The 22131-nt window shown below is 44.2% G+C and overlaps 1 protein-coding gene across 4 annotated transcripts in view; it reads right to left on the reverse strand.

Annotated features, from left to right (window-relative positions):
• The window catches only part of CDK14 (cyclin dependent kinase 14), a 693217-nt gene that overhangs the window by 281683 nt on the left and 389403 nt on the right, over nt 1-22131 (reverse strand). For all 4 annotated transcript variants that reach the window (XM_075587394.1, XM_075587392.1, XM_075587395.1 and 1 more), the window contains one exon: nt 6590-6683. In XM_075587394.1, coding sequence (XP_075443509.1) covers nt 6590-6683 — 94 coding nt within the window. The remainder of the gene's footprint in view (nt 1-6589; nt 6684-22131) is intronic.

Raw genomic sequence — 22131 nt, forward strand, 5'->3', positions numbered from 1 at the left:
GCTCGTCTGTGTCCACAGGGTCAGATAATATCCCAGACCCCATAGGCTCTATATTATGCTGAGCTATCTGAAACCATCGTTCCTGCATCTTCCTCTTCTTCTGGGCCGGTGTAAATTCCCCCACCGCCCACCATCGGGTCTCCTTACGTTCCTCAGACCCCCACTCTAGTGAGTCCCCCTCCTCTGTATTCCCCCAAGAAGATATCCCCGCGGTTCTTTCCGAGCGAGGCTTGGACCACCTCTCGTGTTTCGGGGCCTCACCAGAAGGTATATCCTCCTCTTCCGGCACCCACCGGGACTTAGATACCTGTCCCAATTGTCCTCCTTCCCTTGAGCCCTCCCCGGAATCAAAACTGCTCAGTCTTTCCCCAGTCCGGTTCTCACCAACCCCCAAAGATCCTTCCGACACCCCCAAACTGGATGATGATCCCCGGGAACAGGTGACTGGGACAGGGGCATTAGCTAGGGCGTGGGGTTGGGCATAGGGACAGGGAATGGGCACCCGCGGGGTTCCGACCCGCTCTCTGCCTTCGGATAGTCCCGTATCATTGTGCGGACGTGCCGCTGATTGGGCCTCACCCGTCTCAGCTCTCCTCTCAGCCTGCCAGCTCTGTGTTGACACAGGTGATCGGGAAGCACTGCCCGATCGCCGAGGCGTTGTGGTTCTCTCTCTGGTCGTTCCGCTACCTCCGCCGGAAGTGACGTCATCACCGGAACCGGATACTCCGCCATCTTGCGATGGATCCCCAAGCGGGATCTCTTCCTCCACAACGACATCCGCCGCCGGAAGTGATGGTTCTGCTCTCCGCTCCGCTCGGGCCTGGGCTAGGCCTTCCTCCGCCGTTGCCACCACCGGCGCCTGGGGAGGGTAAGGATGTATCTCACCGCTCCGTCGGCTCGGGATGGAATCTTCTCCTCCTTCCGCGCTGTAAGTCACCACGGCCGTGGGACTCCGCCTCTCTGGTTGGTTCTGCACCGGCAACACGAGACTCCACTCCGCCGCGACACAGGTAAGTGCCGGTTCTTTTCCAGCACCGCTGTAGTGGTCCGCCGGTAGGCTCATCACCACCGTCGTTAGGGTCGCTTGTTCCTCTTTCGAGGGGCCGAACTCCGACTCGGGGAGTGGCACTCCCGCAGGGGACCGACGGTGAGGTTCCGGGTACTCACCGCGGTTGTAGACCCCTTTCTCTTCAGGCTCCGTTCTGCTCGTTAGGAGCGATCCCCATTCTCCGGGATCAACTGGTTCGGTGCAGGCCGCACGCGGGGCTTCAGCCGTCAGCATGGCTGTGTCCGCCCCCGCCTTTACTACCAGGGAGCCTCCTGGCAATAAATAGGGATATACCCCAATGTCCATCTCGCTCTTTGTTGTGCTGGTTACGGGAGACACTTTGCACAATGGTCTCTCCTTTTCACCAGCTCGCAACTGTGGGACAGGAAGCTCACACCCAGCTCCTCCCTCAGACAACTCGATCACAAAAGTACACCTCCACCTCAGTGGCCTTAACACAATCCTGGTGGGCGCGGTCTGCGTTTTCGCGCCAGTTTCCTCCTCAGAGCTGGAGTCTTTTCCCGCGGCTAGTTCCCGCCTTCTCCTTGCAGCAGCTTTTTGTGCAAGGTACCCTTCTTTTTTGTAAATCACCTCCGCGGCCGGAACTACTTTTTGTAGTGGCGCCGTCTGGATATCAGTCCCTGGGCCCAGTGGGTGCATTCCCACAGGCCATAATTGAAAGTCACTCCCCCTGGTAGAAATCAGGGGAGGGTCCCATAGACTCAACGGTTGACTCAGCACAGGGGCTGAATTAGTCACTGTCCATCCCGGCGCAGCCATAGCTTTCGCGCCATGCCCCCCATCAGGGCGGGGCTCTGATGTTCGCGCCATTCCCGGCCAGCTCTGTGCAAGTCCTGCAGCAGCCATTTTTTCTGCGCCTGGCCCATGCGGTTTCCCTAGCAAGCGGGAACCGCCATTTTGGTTGGTTTTGGCGCCCAAAAAGTCCATTCGTTCGCTCTCCTCACGGGGTTCTCCCCCAATTATTGCAATGTCCTCACACTCTTCAAAGGTGGCCCCTCGCTGTCCCAGGCAGGATAAAAACGGGGCAGCCACGGCCTTTGCTCCGCTCCAGAGCAAACTCGTTAAGGACAATTCAGCGACAGTCTGCTCTTCAGTGGGTTGCACGCCACGGGTGCCCTCCCCATCAGCCTCTGTCCGCCATTTTACGTTCTCCGCGCCACGCGGATCCTCCACTCTCTCGTAGCAGTTGTCGTACATGGGGCTCCACTCTGCGGGGCAGCCACCACACCGGTACAATAAAGATTAGCTCAGATGCACCACCACATGTGTACCTTATCTAGGTGTGACCCAGTGTTGCACTACCTCAGGCTAGGCTCACTCTCTCAGTGTCTGCTGTGGCTCCTTCCTCCCAGTCTGTGCTCCCTACGGTAAGTGTCTGGAATGGCTAGGTACTCTGGCTGGCTCTGCCATGCAGTACTTGGGGCGTCTACCTGTCTTGGTCAGCCTAGCGCAGACCCTCTCCAGGACTCCTGACCAAGTTAACAGGCTGTCCCTTCTGGCATCCTACCAACTAGCACTGCCTCAAGGTGACTCGGTCAGCTATAGCCCGCTCCAGACCCCTCACTCCCTTCAGGCCCCTAGGTTGTCCCTGCGAACTGACAATATCCCGTCAGCCCCCTGACCACCCTTAGGTCCGTCCCTACTCAGCACAAAGTGGCAGCAGACACTCTCCCTGTTTCCAAGTGACCTAGCTAAAAGCCTGTCCTGTTGACGGATCTGATCTCAGCAGCTCGCCTCCAAATGTAACGGTATTTCTGGCCCGGCCTGACCCACCCAATCTCACATTGGCCCCTGTGGTCTAACCGGACCCCATTACAGTGTAGATATGCCTGATGGTGCACCTGTTGGCTACAGGACTCCTGAGTCTCCCGCATGATGGTGTGTGGGGAGGACCCGTCAGACAGGCAGCTGAGGTAGTGTGCTGAGTCTCACCTAGTTCCAGTGCAGCGCCTCCACCTCACCAGGGTCCCTGCGTCCGCAAGGGGATGATCCTGGCGAGGAACTCCTCCGTGGTGCTCCTCTCTGTACACTCATTCCAGATAGATACACGAGAGGGTTTCTGGCTGAACTCATCTTTATTGACACGGCAGGGCAGCTGCCCTCCACAAGGAGTATCTTCAGCCGCTCATCTCGCCAGTGCTCCCTTTAGATAGGTATATCACCTAGATCAGGGATTCACTATTCCCGCAGGAATCACTGTCCTGTGCCAGGTCCCTGGACACAGCCTCCCATGGAGTTACTATATCATAACTGACAGAACTCTTCCTCAACTGGACTTGAACTAGACAGCAACTCAGGTAGAACTTTCCAGCAACTAACTTTAGAACACAGTGCTGTGCCTTATGTAAGCTTCTGAGGCTGACACATCTCTGACATCACTAACCATGGAGTCAGAGCATGTGACCAGTCCCAGCCATACACAGAGCACCCCACCAGGGTGTGAGGGAAAACCTCCATGATTACTGCTGGCATGCCCACACTTACCAGGCCTTACTGCCAGCAGGAGAGATGACTGTAGGCATTTTACATGACCGCTACATATATATATATATATATATATATATATATATATATATATATATATATATATATGTATGTATGTAGCCATGCATGTAAAATGGCTGCAGTTGTCTCCCCTGCTGGCAGTAAACCTGGTAAGTTACAGGGATGCCAGCAGTAATCATGGAGGTTTGCCCTCATACCCTGGTGAGGTGCCCTATGTATGGGTGGGAGTGGCTACAAGCTCTGAGTCCACAGTTAGTGACATCAGAGTTGTAACAGCTCCTGAAGTATATAAGGCACAGCACTGTCCAAAGTTAGTTGTTGCTGGGTTGCTGAGTTGTTGGGAAGGATCCACTAGTGCAGTAACTAGTGGTCCATTTCTACATTAAGCTTGATAAGAGCCACACTGTGTCCAGGTACCTGGCACAGGGGTGATCTCCCTACGGGGAGAGGGGATCCCACTCCATTGGGAGGGCGTACCTGGCAAAGGGACAGCAGAGAAATATGTGCGGCTGAGAGAGCTGGCTGTGAAGGGCAGCTTGCCCACCAAGCAACAATAGAGATGTCTTGTTCAATGATACCTCCACTGTGTGAGTGTGAAGTTACTCTACAGTGGAAGGCACCACCAAGAAGGAGTTTCTCATCAGGACCCACTCCCTGCGGATGCATAGATCCTGATGAGGTGGAGGCGCTGCACGTGATATAGGTAGGACTCGCACACACTACCTCAGCTGCCTGTCTGGATTGACAATCCCCGAATACCATCATGCGGGAGACTCAGGAGTCCTGTTGCCTACAGGTGCACCACCAAACACGACCATGTAATGGGGGCTGGTTAGACCACACGGGCCAATATGAGATTGGGTGGGTCAGACTAGAGGGAGTACCCGTTACATATATATATACACACACACGTTTTATAGTGGTTCATGTCATATAGCATAATTTGCATTAAGTATCTATTTTACTATTGATTGTGTTTCATACACACAGTCATACTGTACATATCCATCCTATTTTGGATGGGTAGAAAAATGTCCAATTACTACTACATTAAATCCAGCACACATCCCCTCACTTCTAGCCCCTCCTGTCTACCCATTCTCACCAACCATTTCCCCAAAACTGAGAGACCAACAGCCCAATAGGGAGCAATCCCAGTGTTTATAACAAGGGTGTTAATATCTTAGCGCACCCATTTATCTGTTTGCACTTGTATATTCACCAAACGTTCTCTCTCTCAAATCCCATATTTCACCATCTGGATGGAAGCAACTGCAAGGTTCTCAGACGGTTTTTGAATAACGAATGCTCAGACAAACATTCGCTAGTTTGCAAAAAAAATAGAAAAGTTTGTCCGAAGATTCTTTGGCTGAACTTTGACACCTTCACCCATCTCTACTCCTAACATGACGTTACCTAAAACAGTAATGGGTGTCATTTTCCCTGAGGCAACACACATCAACAAAGTTCATTCTATGTCAAACCAAGGGAATAATTGAGCATACACTATCACGTTATTGTAGCACAACATTGGGTTATCTGCCAATAACGTCACATTAAGTATGTCTTAGCCATGGAGAGAGAAGAGAGAGAAGAGAAAGAGAGGGAGAGAGAGAATAAATACATATCTGGGAAATATGCTAATGTAGATCATTTAAAAACATTACTTTGCATTTTTTAATTAGCATATTTTCCAGGTATCTTAGGTGTATCTCAGGTGAGCTAACAGGTATATTTCCTCGAGTTGTATAAAAGAGTGTTTTGGGATGTACTGTAGACAAGTCAAGCAGCACTTTACTAAAAAGGACTTTCTCATTAAGTCCCTCCATTGACCTTATTGGATTTTAGTGGCTATGCGCTGTTAGGGAGAATGACGATTGTGCATCTAATTATCACCAAAGGCTGTTCAAGTTAAAGCAATGCTCTTTCTGGGAGAAAACATGACGATGTCACTTTATTAGCCTTTTGAACTTATACGGTAAGTCATAATGTGACGTTAACTTAGGTTAAAGTCATGTGTCATTTAACAGCTTTGCGTATCTGGCCCTTAGAGACTAAACACTTTAGTGTCAATAATTATGTGAAGGACATACACACTTTGCTCTGTTCATTTGTATATCTGAGTAGCATTCGTTAGTAGTTGTATGCTGACAGCATTAAAAAGTAGTGTTGTAGACAACAGGAGACAGCTTCGAAAAGATAACTTTGAGGGGTGTTCTGAAACACCACTAAAGTCTTTGAGGTGCAGTTCATGAACCACTGCTATATGGTTATCCCAATGTGTTTAAGAAACATCAATAGATAAAACATTGATAGAAAGAATAAATATTGCAAGATTTATATAATTCTCATGGAGTCTTGTGTTAATCATTTGTTCTCAAATAATATTTTTTCTACATACTAATGTAATGTAAACTCCCCCCATAAAACGTTATTTTTTTTTTACATTCAGTGACTGAATTGATTGCTTGTTTCACCAAGTTTATTGAATATTGATCCTGCTCAATGAATAAATGTAACAGCTATTCAGGGAGAACAGCTTAATCTGGAAGAAATAAATGTACATCTCTGCCCCTCTCACGCTCTTCACTTTACAAACATGCATGTGAAGCTCTGAATTTAGTATACAACTATTCATAGTTTTAGACTAAATATTATGTTTTGGTTTTAATTTCCCTTCTATTTCTCAATTGCAATTAACATTCAATTAACATCATATTAATGTTATCCAAATTAGCACTTGTAAATATCCTGCTTTGTCAGGAGGACAAAAGGGCTCCCAACATATAATTTACTGTATGTATCACCTGTAATTATACATAGAAATGTACAATTTACTGAACAAATTATTTTCAAGATAAGTTTGACGAAACACAATTTATATCATTAAGACCAAATTGCACGTGGAAATGTCATACCGCATAATATAATCAACATGTCAATCTCAGTTGCTTTCAGCCATAAAGTAACTCATGAATAACAAAATGTACTGTGAAAATAAAGAATTGAGCTCACCAAAAATATTCGCTCCAATTGGTCTTGTATGTCTTTCATTCCTGGAAAGGCAGCAACTCCCTGGATCATTTCTATAAATATGCATCCCACACCCCTGCGGATGAAATGGGAAAATAAATTAACTGTATTGTTATGCATTATGTATGGGAAACGTGTTACTGGGTTATACAATCAACACCCCAATTTGTTAAGATAACTGGTATGTAGAGTCTTGAATTTTAGTTTTGCCTCAATACTATTCTAGACTTTGCTTTTCCCAATACAATAATATCGGAGAGAATAAATCATTAAAAAAAGAAGCAGCAAATTAGCCCATCAGTCTATCAAATGAACAAGTGCAGAACTGTGAAACAGATTGACCATTTTCTTTGTCAAGTTATGCAAATGATGGTACCTGCTTTTGTTTGTAGGAATGCGTAAAAGTAGATGTGTGCTATATAAATTGTAGAAATAGAATAATGCATTAAATAGTTTTACAGTCGTGTCACTACGTTATTATTGCTTTCCTTTTTTATTCCATAGCTGATATACAGTATGCACATACAGTATGATCAAACTTGACTAACAGCAGTGATGTATTTAGGTTAAAGTTACAGTAAGTGATGAATGCTTTTTAATTAGACACATACATCTTTTTGAATAGTTGTTTGCCCCTCTAAATATATGTCTGTGTGGTCCTAATAGATATACAGTACCAAAATTATGTACATGTCAAATGAGGATTAAGAAACACACACACACACACACACACACACACACACACACTATTATATTGATCATTGTAAAGCAGCTTTTCAACAATACAAACACATGGTAAGCACAATAGCTCTGTCAAGCCTTGTATACAAAATACCTTGGAGCAATTACATTTCAACGCTCCTTTTTTTCCCCCATTGGCAAAACTTGCCATCCAACATGATTTTAAGAACATTTAATGTTTTGCAATAAAGCCTATACTTCTACAAGCTGATTCCCAAGAACGAGCTGGGAGGGTATTTCTCCCCACGCGGACCTTTTATTTTCATTTAATGTTCTGAAATAAGAAACACCTCATTTGAAGTTTTTCTTGAAGTTGTGAAATATCACTGAAAAATAGTTCACTGATCAATCCCTAAGACTAAAGTAAATTGGAAAAGTAGGTGATTAGATATAATGTTCCATCTGTCCTGGCTGATTACTGAAGAGACTGGATTGATTAAACTGCCACTCATCATTTAGCCTCCTTAGAGCTCCATTACACAGAGAGAGAGCCGCGATATATCTCAGTCAGAAGCTTCTATAACTGGGAATGAAACCAAGGTGTTAAAGAATGAAGTTCTAGGCCGTTTCATTAGGAAAGGGAATTGTATTATTGTTTCCAGTCTTATTATAACTGCACAGTACAGGTTTGCTTGCACAAAGGTGAGCCTGGTATTCGTACAGTTATAACGGGATTAAAAACATAGCTACAAGACCAAGAACACTGTAATACAAAATAAAATTATGCATTCATTTTGTTGCAGCACATTCTGTAAAATCACACAATTTCCATCATTAATGGATGTAAATCTGACTGAACTAATAAGTAGCTGTTTATACTGTACTGTATATACTGTACTGTAGAAAGTAAGAAACTAGAACTCAATTGATTCAGACAAGCCTATTAATCATTGTGTGAGCGAGAGCATTACAGCCATCCAGAAGAAACAGGTAGGACCGGAGCTCTCTTTAGGTTGATTGTCTCTGATGTTTGAAAAATTGCTTTGGGGGTTGCAAATATACAGTATAGACACAATCTGCTTCAGCACAGGTGGCTGTATATGTCAGTCGAAGACTGAGCCACCTGCGCTATAGCAGGGGATATCCAGAAAACCTGACCTGTTGTGGGGTCATGAGGACTGCAGTTGAGAACCCCTGCACTACAGGGTAAACTTTGAATAACCCCTTCTCTGCCACAGTGCCGACAATGCATTGTAGACCCCACTGGCAGCGAAGGAGTTAACAAATCAGTAATGTTTTACTGTCAACCATCAAATTCTACTTTACAATAGGCAAAGCCATCTAACATATTGAATCTAAGAAAATAGAAAATGTACAAATGTAGCCCGTACATTGCATGACAAAATGACTCATGGCACACAGATGTGTATTATCCAGACCCTAACTCAGATCTGACGGATGTGGTACTATTTCATACAGATCATCTGTCATGACACTGACATTTTAAAGAAGCATTTCATTTTCAGGAGAGAAAAAATTATATCCCCTTGACAGAGAACATGCAGCAGTGTAGAATGATGTATACCATCTATTTATACAGTATTAGCTCCAACAGTTACGTCTTTTTGGAGAAAAATCTATACCTGACATATAAGCCTATATTAGTTGCTTTGTTCTGGCAGCCCATTCTGCTCCCCAGCATACTGTAATATCCATATGAAGTCTTTACCCATGGCAATGCCCTTTTCAGGGCATGGAAATAATTATTTGATAGATGTCAGATAGAGAAGGGCAGGGAGCGGAGTTTATATGGGGGTTATTCATTAAACTGTTATAGGCACGATTGAGGCAATATCACACAGAAATTCCCTTTGACTTCAATACTGTAGGTATTTCCTTGAAATAATGCCCTGATCGGTACCATCAAAGTCTAATCAATTATTCCCTATGTCTCCCAAAAAAGTTGGTTCATAATATTTCAAATAAATGGAGGGAAGGGTAGTGCCTTATTAATGAAGAAACAAATAATAGGGGGATTATATTAATCAAATGAAAAATAACAGTTGACATCCTTTCTCAAGGCTTTTTTTTATAAAGTCTAAACTTGAAGGTGCATTGGAAAATAAATCTTAATTTGTTAAGCTAAAAATGTTGTGTAAACCTAAAAGTTATTTAAACAGGAGATTGTCCCCCCCCCCCCCCCCATCCCTTTCCTTACTGGTAGCAGTTTTTCATTTGAAGGTCTTATGGGGGCAATAGTAGTTTTCAGAAGCTGCTCTTTAGAAGAGAACTACAATGTTCATTGAATGTCCTTGAAGTAAGTGAAGTTCCAAATGTAAACTTATGTCATTATTAGATGTTGCAGTATAACCCTTTTTAATGGGATGGGAAATCACTATATATATTGGTTTATAATGGATGAAGATATGTCAGATATTTTAGTCATATTTGATTTTGTTCTTTTATACAAGACTATGGAATGCAACCTTCTACATCTTATATGACATGCATCATGTCCCAATCTGGTGGTCCCCATGCTCATGATGTTGCTATAGAAACCCAGTCACACTCATCCATGGGGAAAGTAAGACAGAAATAAGCTCCTTGTTAGACTCTCCTGGGATGAAATGGGAATCACAAACCCACTCTTCAATCTTGATCTACTAAAGAAATTTCACCAAATCTTAATGCCCATGAACTAACATGCAGACCTTATGTACTTGACAACGTTGTAATGTAGCTTACTGTAGATGTACACATGCTTCTCACATCCTAACAAATATAGAAGCCAAGTCATTGTAAAAAATAAAAAGCATATATTTTTTTAGCAGTAACAGGTATATTTTTCTGGTTTTAGCTTGTGTGTTATCTGACTTATGTATAATTAGTGATTATGTTCTCGGTACAGTAAAACTATTTTTAAATGTACAGTATGTACTGTATATCTTTATTTATATAGTGCCCACAGTGTACTCAGCGCTTTACAAAAACAATACAGTACAGGGAATTATAATACAATAAACACAACAAAGTCAGACTGTAGGAAAGGAAATCCCTGCCCCGGAGAACTTGCAATCTAAATCACTCTTGCTTATACGACATTAAAAATCTGACAACATGGTGAACTCTTTTAATTTCAATTCTATAGGTTACTGGTTTGTCACCTCACCTCAGACATATAAATATATATTTAACAAATTACTCAAACAACTCAAATAAATAGTTCCATTATGGTACAAAGTTTAATATACAGATGTACTGTAGCGTGATTTAGGGACTTATTCTCAGTATATCTGCCATACCGTCTGAAGTCACTGGGGAATTTCCTCCCAAAATAGTTTATTCCTTAATCTTCTCCAAAAAATGCTGCATCTGCAAAATGACTTGAGAGGGGCGAATTTATTTTGCGGATTTGGATTAGCCTTGGATTGGCCGGTTCCTTTAGTCTCTGATTTCCGCAGATGTCTCAAAAAGTGTGATATGCTTTTTTCGGGATGTTTTTTTTTTCAATCACTGACAACTCACATGGCGGATTAATAATCTGTGGTTGGGTTTATAACAATCTGGCAAATTATTGTGGAATCCGTGGATTGGAATCTTAAAAATCCACCCGGATTGTATCCAATGGCGGTTTCGGAATAATCCATACAGATTGAAACTGTAACAATCCGTCTACAGATTTTACACCGCAGAGCGGATTTTGAATGGAAAGCCTGGGAAATTCCAAGAAACGGATTTTGACAGTTTCGGACATTCCTAGAAATTACTAACTACAGCAGTGAAATCCATTTGTTAATGTGGAAGCGACCATGGTCTAGTATGGTACTGTGGCTGCCCAGAGTCATCCTACATCTGCAGCTGAAAAAAGAAGACTTCCCAGTTACACTTTTTAGAGTTTACGCATGAAAACAACAGAAACGTTTCTTCTCACATACTGCACCATTTTCACTTCATCTTATGTACTGTACGCATTTTGTAAAAAGGTTTATTGATTTGATGCAGATTGTCAGCCAGAGGGATTTATACCACTTCAGACTTGGCAACGGTTGAGAAAATAATGAACAAAGACACCGATTATGATTTCCTATTATCTGGGTGTCATGTCATGTAACTGCTACCTAAATTGTCTTATTGAACCCCGCATATTGCAGGTATGGTGCAAAGTACATGGCTGGATATACTAATGCTAAAAGAAAGAAGATAAAAAGGATGCTCTTTGTATTAACTTTGCTCCAAAAACTGCCGTGATCACCACAATCAAACTTTAGACATATACACAAATGAAATAAAATGAATGAATAGAGTGAATGATTAGTTTGTACATTTTATTAATATATGCAGTCTTCGATAAATACGGTCCCATGGACGCCCGGGGCGAGTGCATTTTACCTCTGGCGAGTTGTTTCGGAGGGGCGGCATTTTGGCATTCTCCTCCTCCAACTGCACTTAAAATGGCCGCGCGGCGCGCGCCACATGAGCAGTGTCAGCCTCCGCCCCCACACCCCCCTTAGCCTCATCCTACAGGAGCATGGGAGGGGCGGGGCACCGTCAGAAAGGAGCCACCAGGAGTGTTGCAGGGCCTGAGTGGAGAGTGCTGATGCCAACATGAGGCGGAGGCAGCGGCAACGGGGACTGGACCAGGTATCGGAGGAAGGGGGACACATGCACACACCAACGCACCCCCCCCCCTGCAGAGCCAAGGTAGCTATCCTGGGCCGGGAGGCTGCGGTGGGCCGAGCCCCAGCCGTCCTGGTGCTGTGTTGCCACAGGTCCCCGCTTCCCCCCCCTGTCCCCGTGTCAGCCCGCGGGGCAGGAGATGGGAGCGGGGATGTCCCCTCTCTGTCTCTCTCCTCTGTCTCTCTCCTCTGTCTCTCTGTCTCTCTGCTCTGTCTCTCTGTCTCTCTCCCCCGTCTCTCTGTCTCTCTCCCCCATCTTTCTGTCTCTCTCCCCCGTCTCTCTGTCTCTCTCCCCCGTCTCTCTGTCTCTCTCCCCTGTCTCTCTGTCTCTCTCCCCCATCTCTCTGTCTCTCTCCCCCGTCTCTCTGTCTTTCTCCCCCGTCTCTCTGTCTCTCTCCCCTGTCTCTCTGTCTCTCTGCTCTGTCTCTCTGTCTCTCTCCCCCGTCTCTCTGTCTCTCTCCCCCATCTCTCTGTCTCTCGCCCCGTCTCTCTGTCTCTCTCCCCGTCTCTCTGTCTCTCTCCCCATCTCTCTGTCTCTCTCCCCTGTCTCTCTGTCTCTCTCCCCCATCTCTCTCCCCCGTCTCTCTCCCCCGTCTCTCTGTCTCTCTACCCTGTCTCTCTGTCTCTCTCCCCGTCTCTCTGTCTCTCTCCCCCACCTCTCTCCCCCATCTCTCTGTCTCTCTACCCGTCTCTCTGTCTCTCTACCCGTCTCTCTGTCTCTCTACCCGTCTCTCTGTCTCTCTCCCCGTCTCTCTGTCTCTCTCCCCCATCTCTCTGTCTCTCTCCCCCGTGTCTCTGACTCTCTCCCCCGTGTCTCTGTCTCTCTCCCCCGTCTCTCTGTCTCTGTCCCCCGTCTCTCTGTCTCTCTCCCCCGTTTCTCTGTCTCTCTCCCGCGTCTCTGTCTCTCTACCTGTGTCTCTGTCTCTCTACCCGTCTCTCTACCCATCTCTCTGTCTCTCTCCCCCATGTCTCTGTCTCTCTCCCCATCTCTCTGTCTCTCTCCACCGTCTCTCTCCCCCGTCTCTCTCCCTCGTCTCTCTGTCTCTCTCCCCCGTCTCTCTGTCTCTCCCCCGTCTCTCTGTCTCTCTCCCCCGTCTCTCTGTCTCTCTCCCCCGTCTCTCTGTCTCTCTCCCCCGTGTCTCTGTCTCTCTCCCCTGTCTCTCTGTCACTCTCCCCCGTGTCTCTGTCTCTCTCCCCCGTGTCTCTGTCTCTCTCCCCATCTCTGTCTCTCTCCCCCCGTCTCTGTCTCTCTCCCCCCGTCTCTGTCTCTCTCCGCCCGTCTCTGTCTCTCTCCGCCCGTCTCTGTCTCTCCGCCCGTCTCTGTCTCTCCGCCCGTCTCTGTCTCTCTCCCCCGTCTCTGTCTCTCTCCCCCGTCTCTGTCTCTCTCCCCCGTCTCTGTCTCTCTCCCCCGTCTCTGTCTCTCTCCCCGTCTCTGTCTCTCTCCCCCGTCTCTGTCTCTCTCCCCCGTCTCTGTCTCTCCCCCGTCTCTGTCTCTCTCCCCCGTCTCTGTCTCTCTCCCCCCGTCTCTGTCTCTCCTCTCTCTCTCTCTCTCTCTCTCTCTCTCTCTCTCTCTCTCTCTCTCTCTCTCTCTCTCTCTCTCTCTCTCTCTCTCTCTCTCTCTCTCTCTCTCTCTCTCTCTCTCTCTCTCTCTCTCTCTCTCTCCTCTCTCTCTTTCCCCTCTCTCTCTCTCCCCTCTCTCTCTCTCCCCTCTCTGTATCTGGATATCTTATTTACCCTGTATATCTTAATTATCCTATACTACACCGAAATAACCTATACTGCTTTCTTTCAGATTTGACTCTCAAGCTTCAGACGGGAGACATCGGAATCCCCCTTAACCCAGAAGACAGGTAGGGAACGCTTCCCCTCCAACTTATAACATTGCGGGAATGAGGTACCTGGACATTGAGGGACTGCGGATCAGGTAAGATCCCAGGTGGGATTGCTGCTTTAGATATTGTGAAGCGGGGACGTCCAGACACTGGATAAAGGGTGCAGGAATCTAGTCATTCACATCTGGGTTTTTTTGTAAATCCAACATTTACACACGTATACACACACACACGCGTAACCAGGATTAATTGTAGTATAATGTAATACAATAAATAAACTTATGTCAAAAACGAATGTTATTCTTACTAGGAATTTATTCAATTTATTTTTTAAAGCGGGTCGGGACTAGGTGGCGAGTAGATTTTTTTGTTCGGCGAGTAGATTTTTGGGTGATTTGTCGACCACTGAATATATGTATAAATATGTCTCTTAAGAAAAACAAGAGGGTGGGAATCATTAAACAAGCAAGAAGAAACATGTATTATGTGGCGTTATTTAATTGATTTCACTTGAAAAGTCAAAGAAAACTGTAGTAATACTACTCTACTAAAATGTGTTATATAAAAATATACTATGTGTTATATAAAAATTATGCTACATATTAGGAGTGTTTATGTATTTCAAAACAAATGTTATACTTTTCCAAACTAAACATCACTTGCAGTGCAGACTTCCCAACGCACACTTTATAGATTGTTGCCACTAGCTGTCACAATGAATGTATGTATATCTTCATCAATACTCTTTTACTGCCAAGTATTTTTAAACAGAACACAAGAGACTGTAATACTGCATGTGGATCATTAGTTTTCTGTTACAGTCCTAATGCCCTGCAATAGCAAATGAAGTGTAAAAATAACCTGTGGACAGAAACACCTGCTTCCCTCCACGGTCCAAAAGAAAATATGTCTCTGCTCTCATTTGGTGCAGCTGGTATTTCACTCAGTTGTACAATAGTCCTATTTTCTCTTCTGTTTCTGTGGAACTGCTACTAAACCTCATTCATCACAGTGTCGGTCCGTTCCCTCTGATCATTTGTTTTGTTTTTATCGAAATATAAGAGGTGCATTTCATTTGGCTTCCAGTTCAAGATCAGTTTCAAGTGAAAATGCAAAGTGGATCTGCAGCATTTGCTAGTAAAGCAAAGCCCCCCCCCCCCAATCAAATATAACTTACAGTATTGTTTAGTTTGTCAGTATCCTTGAGCTCGTGTGACATGCATCTCCTTACCATGGTGATCATATACATAGGAAACAATGCAACCGCAGAATCATTTTTACTACTAGTTTCCAAACTAAAAGTTCACCTGAGCTACCGCCTAGGCAAATGTTAATATAGGGGTCTTAAATAATGTAAAACTACAAAATACAAAGTATTTGTATGAATTTTAAAGCAGATATCTCCAGATTCACTACTACTGAATAAAATAAATGTAAATGAATGCTGCCATAATCATGAAAAAGTGACATCAACAAGATTGGTATCACAATTATGGTTAGGTGTGCTGATTTGGGCAAGCATGGGAATAATGTTTAAAAAGTAAGATTTTAGCAGGTATTGATATGGCATAACTCACCCCCCCCCCCCCACCCCCTCCCTCCCCAAAAAAACAATAGAAAAGCATGAGACAAATTGGTTGCCAAATACGGATACTGAATTTAGAGACAGACTGGAAAAATGCATTCTAATCAATGATTCCAAAATATTTCAAATCCAGACATACAGTACAGGGTGATAAGTAGCAAAATAGTGACATTTGTTCCAAAGCAAAGAAAAAATACTTGTATCTGCTTCCATTTTCACTAGTGGCATGCAGTATGTAGGGATCTTTCTAATCTTGCTTCTTGCATTTTGTGCAGATCTTTTAGGAGCAGATTTATTTACACAAAGAAAGCAACCTGCACTCGCTAAAGTGCAATTTTTGATACATCTCATTACAAAGCTGTTCTGACTTTCTCCTCTCTTAATTCATCATATAACAACTCCCCAACATGCTCATTCCAAGAAATAAAGCAAAGCCCCTTGATATGGTACATAAATTGACACAGTCACAGTGTAAAAATGATAAAGTTTGCACCAGTTTTGGACACATATTTCCACAGAGTAGTGGAAGGCTTAAATTGATTATGGAACGCAATGTAAAAAATAAGAATTCTGTGTGCCTGGATTATACCATATATATAGTTGTAGCCTAGGCCTCTGGCTATTATCTTTCCCTTGGCCCCAACAGTATAAGTCCTGTTAGATACAGGCAATGTGGGGATACACTCTTTCATGGAGGTCTAGCTCGCTGTTGCAGCCTGGATACATTACTGCTGTAACCAGGGGCTGGCCTAACAACAACCAGAGAGTGTCATCCTTGGGGAGGATACTGGCTGGGTCACATGCCCATGATGATGCCTGTCAGTATCGGACCTGCCCTGTTATAGGGCAGGGTTACAAGTCACCTCCCCTGGGGTACATAAGCTGACACTCTCCCAGAAATGAGGAGGTTCCTTCCCTCCCCAGTGGATGTGTTTACTCCTTATTCCATCAGTTTCCAGTTCCACGGATGACAAGGGTGCGATCATCCCCGAAGTACTGGTCAAGGCCTCCCCCGCTCCCAAGTTGAAGGTCATTATGCCCATTCTGGAACCTGATGTCTGCCCTGGGATGGAGATTCGGGATATCGATCTGTGCTGGCCGAAGCACAGGATGCGGCCAGCCAATACCTGCGGCAGAGCCAGGAGATGCATCAGGCCAGCGCCTGCGCTGCCGCGTATGTGGCTGAATCTGAGAAGCGTATCACGGTCCTGGGTCTTGCGGAGGAATTCACCAAGGTAGTACCAGCCGATACTACATCCTCCACCACCATCCTTATTCCATCCCCACGATCGGAGGGAGTTGAGTGGGTGGAATGGTAGGAAGGTTTGGCTCTAGTATGCTGATCCTTCCCCAGTGAGTGATCGGGCGCCAAGCCGTTTCTTTTGCAGTGTCGGGGAAGGAAGGAAGAAAGAGACCACGAGAGGATGTGGTCGTTGCTGTGGCCAGGTATACTACTGCTCGGGGCTGTGGTAAAGTGAGCTCTGCCGGGACTATGGGCACTATTATTGCTCCGCTTGGGGATGTAATTGTAGCTTGTACTCTAAAGAACCTGTCCTGCCCCACACCACGAGTATACCCTATGCTGACCCCATACCCTAGCTATAACCTCCTATCACCTCGGCCCTTGTCACCAGTGATGTCCGTGGCTCTAAGGGACAAGTCTGTTTCAATGCCTGAAATGTACATTACATCTGTGGGTGTGGGCACACTACCATGGTGGGACTCACTGTATAGAGGGAATATGTCAAACTTGAACAGGACACGCTTTGTTCTGGAGGAAGGCGATTAGGTGGAGTGCTGGTGGGAGGACGGTCAGTTTACTCTGGAGATAATACGCGAGCGTGTTAAGTCTCAAGAGGATAAGCTCTTATCTCCCGGCTGTGCGAAAGGCACTATGAAACCATTATGGGAAGGGTCTCTGTATTGGGGCTGTTGGGCACAACCCAATGAAGTTTAGTTATGCAGAAAGGGTGCTTGTTCAGCGCTTTAAAAACATGGGATAGGATTATCCCTACCTCTCTGAATCATTAATGAGGAGTGCTCAATTGCATAGGGAAGAGTGGGTTAGGTCCGCCATTCTGGACTATATTTCTAGTAGTACTAAGGGTTCAATGCTTTGTGGGGAAGACAGAGCTAAGTACTTAGTGAAACTATGGGTTGTGGGTCGCAATATCCACTTAGATCGGGTGTATGTAGCCGAGTCCGGTAGGAGGCACTGCCATTCCTTCACAGTGACAGATAGTGAAGGCAAGTTAGTAAAGAAGAATGTGCACTCACTGTTATCTTGTGTACATCTTTCATTCGAGGATCCAGGGAAGGTTCTCCTTCAGCTGAGCAGCAGCGACAGTTTGGGCCAGTATAATTTCTAATACTTTCGGCCTCTCACTGCCGTTCATCCATTATCGTATAACTGCGTATTTCACACCCTGTTATATTTTATTTGCACATTTAGGTAGCGCCCCAGTGTCCCCACTTTCAAGTTAGTAAAGAAGCCTGATCCTGAACATTATTATTAATCTGGTTCAGTAGGCTGTGTAGGGCTCAGAGGCTCCCGAGAGGAGGTACCAGTTATGTTATGATGCTATATACTGTTTGTACCGCATTGTTATGCATATGTAGTTATGTTCAATTTTGTGGTTAATGGTAAAGTATATCGATGGTACATATATTGTATTCCTCAGCAAGGGCGTGAGAGGTTTTTCACCAAGGGGAGGATGTAGCCTAGGCTTCTGGCTTTTATCTTTCCCTTGGCTCTAACAATACAAATCCTGTTAGACACAAGCAATGTGGGGATACACTCTTTCATGGAGGCCTAGCTTGCTGTTGCAGCCTGGATACATTATTGCTGTATCAAAGGGCTGGCCTAACAACAACCAGAGAGTGTCATCCTTGGGGAGGATACTGGCTGGGTCACATGCCCATGATGTGATGCCTGTCAGTATCAGACCTGCCCTGTTTGTGGGTGCAGAGGGGTCTGCTCTGTGTGTGTGTCTTCAGTGTGTTTTTTTTTTTACTGTAGATGGTGGAGGAGAGCTTCAGTGTTTTGTGGGTGTAGAGGGGGGGGGGGGCTGCTGTGTGTGTATGTACAATTTCCTTTCAATAAACACGTGCAGTAACAGAATATAGACAATCATGCAGATAAGAATCAATATGACTAAAAAAGTATCTACAAATGTGTCTCTTTTTTATGAAAAATAAAACAAAAATAAAAAGAAGCCAACATTTAGCCTATAATAGTAGTAATCACCTCAGAACAGGACATTGCATTATTTTTCATTAATTTAACGAGGATCCTCAAAGCGAACTATATGCATAAATAAGGAGCCTTAGCAAAATCTCATCCGTACACTACCTACAGGAACAGGGATGATTGTAGCGCTGAGTCTCGTTTTCCAATACACTGCACATGCGCATTGCTCAAACATTAAGGCACGTTATTAAGGCAGCGCTATTAACAGAGAGTGTGTTACCAAAAGCTAATGCAAATCTTGTTATAATATTGAGAAATGTATTATGTTTACATTGATAAAAATGTGCACTGTATCATATGGTGTATAATGTAATAATGACTGAATAACATATAGATGTACAATAATGTGTAGCCATACATACCTCAATAATATTAATTAATATTTATTTTACATTAATGTACAATAAAAACAAAAGAAGGATGGACATCCTTCATTTATTTTAATTGTACATTAAAAAATGAAATATTAATTAATATTGTTGAGTTATGTAGGGATATACATAATTGTACACCCATACATAATACACTGGGGGTTATGCACTAAGCAGTGATAAGTGAGTTTTCTGGGTGCTATGCACAAAGTAGTGATACTGTAAGTGCATTTAAGTGAGATACATGCCTTTATAGCGTGATACTGGCTGTTGTGAGATTCACAAAGCAGTGATAACAGTGCAGTATCCTGCTATAATGGCTTTTTATCCCACTTAAAAGCACCTATCACTGCTTTGTCTCATGGTTAGAAGATATATTAGTTAGACTGGTGTCAACAGAGAAAGTACCAGTGATTTTATTATGTGTATACAGTGGCAGATTTCCCATTGGCTATAGACTAGAGTGGCAATTTTGGGGGAGAGGGAAATTTTTGGAGAGGCAATCTGTTTGTGTGAATGTGTGTGTGGTGTGTGTCATAGCTTTTCTGTAGCAGGTCCTCTACTGTAGCGTCGTTTCATCATGACAGCACAGCGTCACATGCCACATGACGCCGCATTCCTATGACAATGCAGCGTCGTGACAGGCTGACGCCGTGTTGTCATGACAACACAGCATCGTGACACCATAAGCCAAGAGGTTGGGCTGCTACCCAACCTAAAGGTGGCAAAAAGGTAAGTCCGACACTGTTTGTATATGGGCTAATTTTGCCAATGTGAGATATATTGATTCTTTTTTGATACAATTAATACAAATAAAAGGTCATTCATGAGTGCACTGTCAATGAGGTTTCTTTTTTCTACGTTTATCTTTTGCTAATGCTTATACTCCTCTAAGTGCACTGTCTGATATCAGATTTGTTTGGATACCTTATGTAATTTTAACCAATCTTGAGCTAGCACACACATAGGGATTGGAGGAAATGTCAAAATCAGTTTCCCGGAATTTCCATTCAAAATCTGTTCCACGGTGTAAAATGTGTTGATGCATTGCCCCAGTTTCAATCCATACTGATGAATCTAAAACCACCATTCGAATGAAGTTTAATACGCATGACACTGGCGCAAATTGCCCTGTTTCCATACATATTCCCAACATCTTATTTTATTGTGCTGAAATACCAAGCCAAGATGATCAGATAAGGTTAGATACAAATGTTGCATGCACACGTAAATCCGTTGTGTCCATTCTGCAAAATGTAAATAAACATAAATAATTTCCAGGACTTAGAAGCCCCTTGTAGCACCCATGACGGCAGTAAATCTTTTACTACTGTACATCTGTAATACAACTTTTTAAGTCTAATGTCAAACTAAAAAGTCAAACATAGTGTAGTGCTTCCTGTCAAACATACTGAAGTCAATCATAATCAGCGGCGGCCCCTTTTATTCTCCAACATCTCCGAAATTTTTTGAGATTTTTTTCCGAATGCCACGCACTTCACTGCACTTCACCACGTTCATGCCGCATTCTGACCGCATTTATACCGCATTCATGTTGCATTCACACCCGCGGTTGATGCGCGGTTGATGTGTTTATTGATAATGGTTCGGATTTAATTGGTTGCAATTCTTCGCATATCCGCCAGATGGCGGATATTCATGAATTGTAATGCGCATGCGCTTCAGTAATGTGTCGACTTGCAGGTGTTTAAAAAAATACCACAGTGGTCCATTGTAAATTGGCCTTGGGACTGAAGGAAGAAGTTACAAAAATGTATCAATTTAGGCTTTTCATATTAAAAAAAGACAAGCACAGTTTCTGGTCTGGTTATTGTCCTAAGAGTCCCGCCATGAGTGCACAACTGCAGTCCGTGTTCCAAAAACCCTACAGAACGTACGCTTATTTAATATGGGCCGCAATGAATGCAACAGATAAGATGGCAACAATTGTTCAAATTTATCAGTATTTTATCGAAAACTATGACTTTTACAAATTTTCGCCAGATGCTCATGTGTGGAAGCGTGCAATAAGGAAAAAGTTATGTAGCGATCCATGTTTTTTCGTATTGATCCCGATGTTATTGGAGGGTATTGGTGTGTATCACCGGGTTTTTCCCGTATCTATGATCATGGAGACTGCAAAAGGCGAAAGGTCGTGTTAAAACCAACTAAGAAACGTCAGTCGCTGTCAAGCAATGCGACAGCGACAGCGGCAGCTTCCAATAACGGTCCGACCGTCAGTGAAAACCTGGTGAACGGCAACCCTTGCTGTCTGTCCCCGCCAGGATACCTGCAGCCTGAGCCGGATTTCGCGTACAGATTCGAGCAAGCTTGAATGTACCTAAGCGATTTCCAGCCTCATCAGCTGACTACAGGTGTAGTAGTCCCGCTGTCACCTGTCAACGACGTGTATGATCAAGAATACGGGACTGGCAGTGGCTCGGCACCAGCTGATTGGGAAAGTCTATGGCGAGTAATGTTGCCGTATTTTATTCTGGTTTTTTTTATTTTGAAAATATCAATGCGATTCAAAAGTCAAGCGATTCTCCTGTAAGCAATATCATTGGCTGAGCAGCTTCTACAGTAGATACTGCACAATTGGTGAAAAGCTAGGTGCATGCGCATTGGAACCTTCTTGAAACGCATATGCGTGTAATCACATCAACGGTAGGCGCATGCGCATGTGAACAGGAGACGCCCCCCAAGAAAATTATTGGTGGGACAGACTGTGGGAACTTCTTTAGGGGACTGACTGACCATTACAGTAAAACTTTTACTTTTTTTTTTTGTTCCTCAGAAAAGAAAACTTTGTCATCTCATGCGGAAAACGGCAAATGGAGGGATTTCGATGGATAATATCGCTTTGTGTTGCAATGCCTGCACATTGCTGAATCTGAGTTAAAAAAAAAAACAAGTACCGGAGTCTACAGTTTAGTGGCTGTTGTTATTGATTAGGATAAAATACCTGAAACAGTATGCTGTGGTTTTCAGACCGTATACAATACTTTTTTATATATACTGTATAATAAACCCGAAAAAATAAAAAGTATGCATTTATTCTACATGTATTCCAGTACATATGTGTATTCTGTACCCGTACAGCATGTATTGTTGTAATACTCTTGTGAT

This window comes from Ascaphus truei, chromosome 2, assembly GCF_040206685.1.
Source record: "Ascaphus truei isolate aAscTru1 chromosome 2, aAscTru1.hap1, whole genome shotgun sequence".
NCBI lineage: Eukaryota > Metazoa > Chordata > Amphibia > Anura > Ascaphidae > Ascaphus > Ascaphus truei.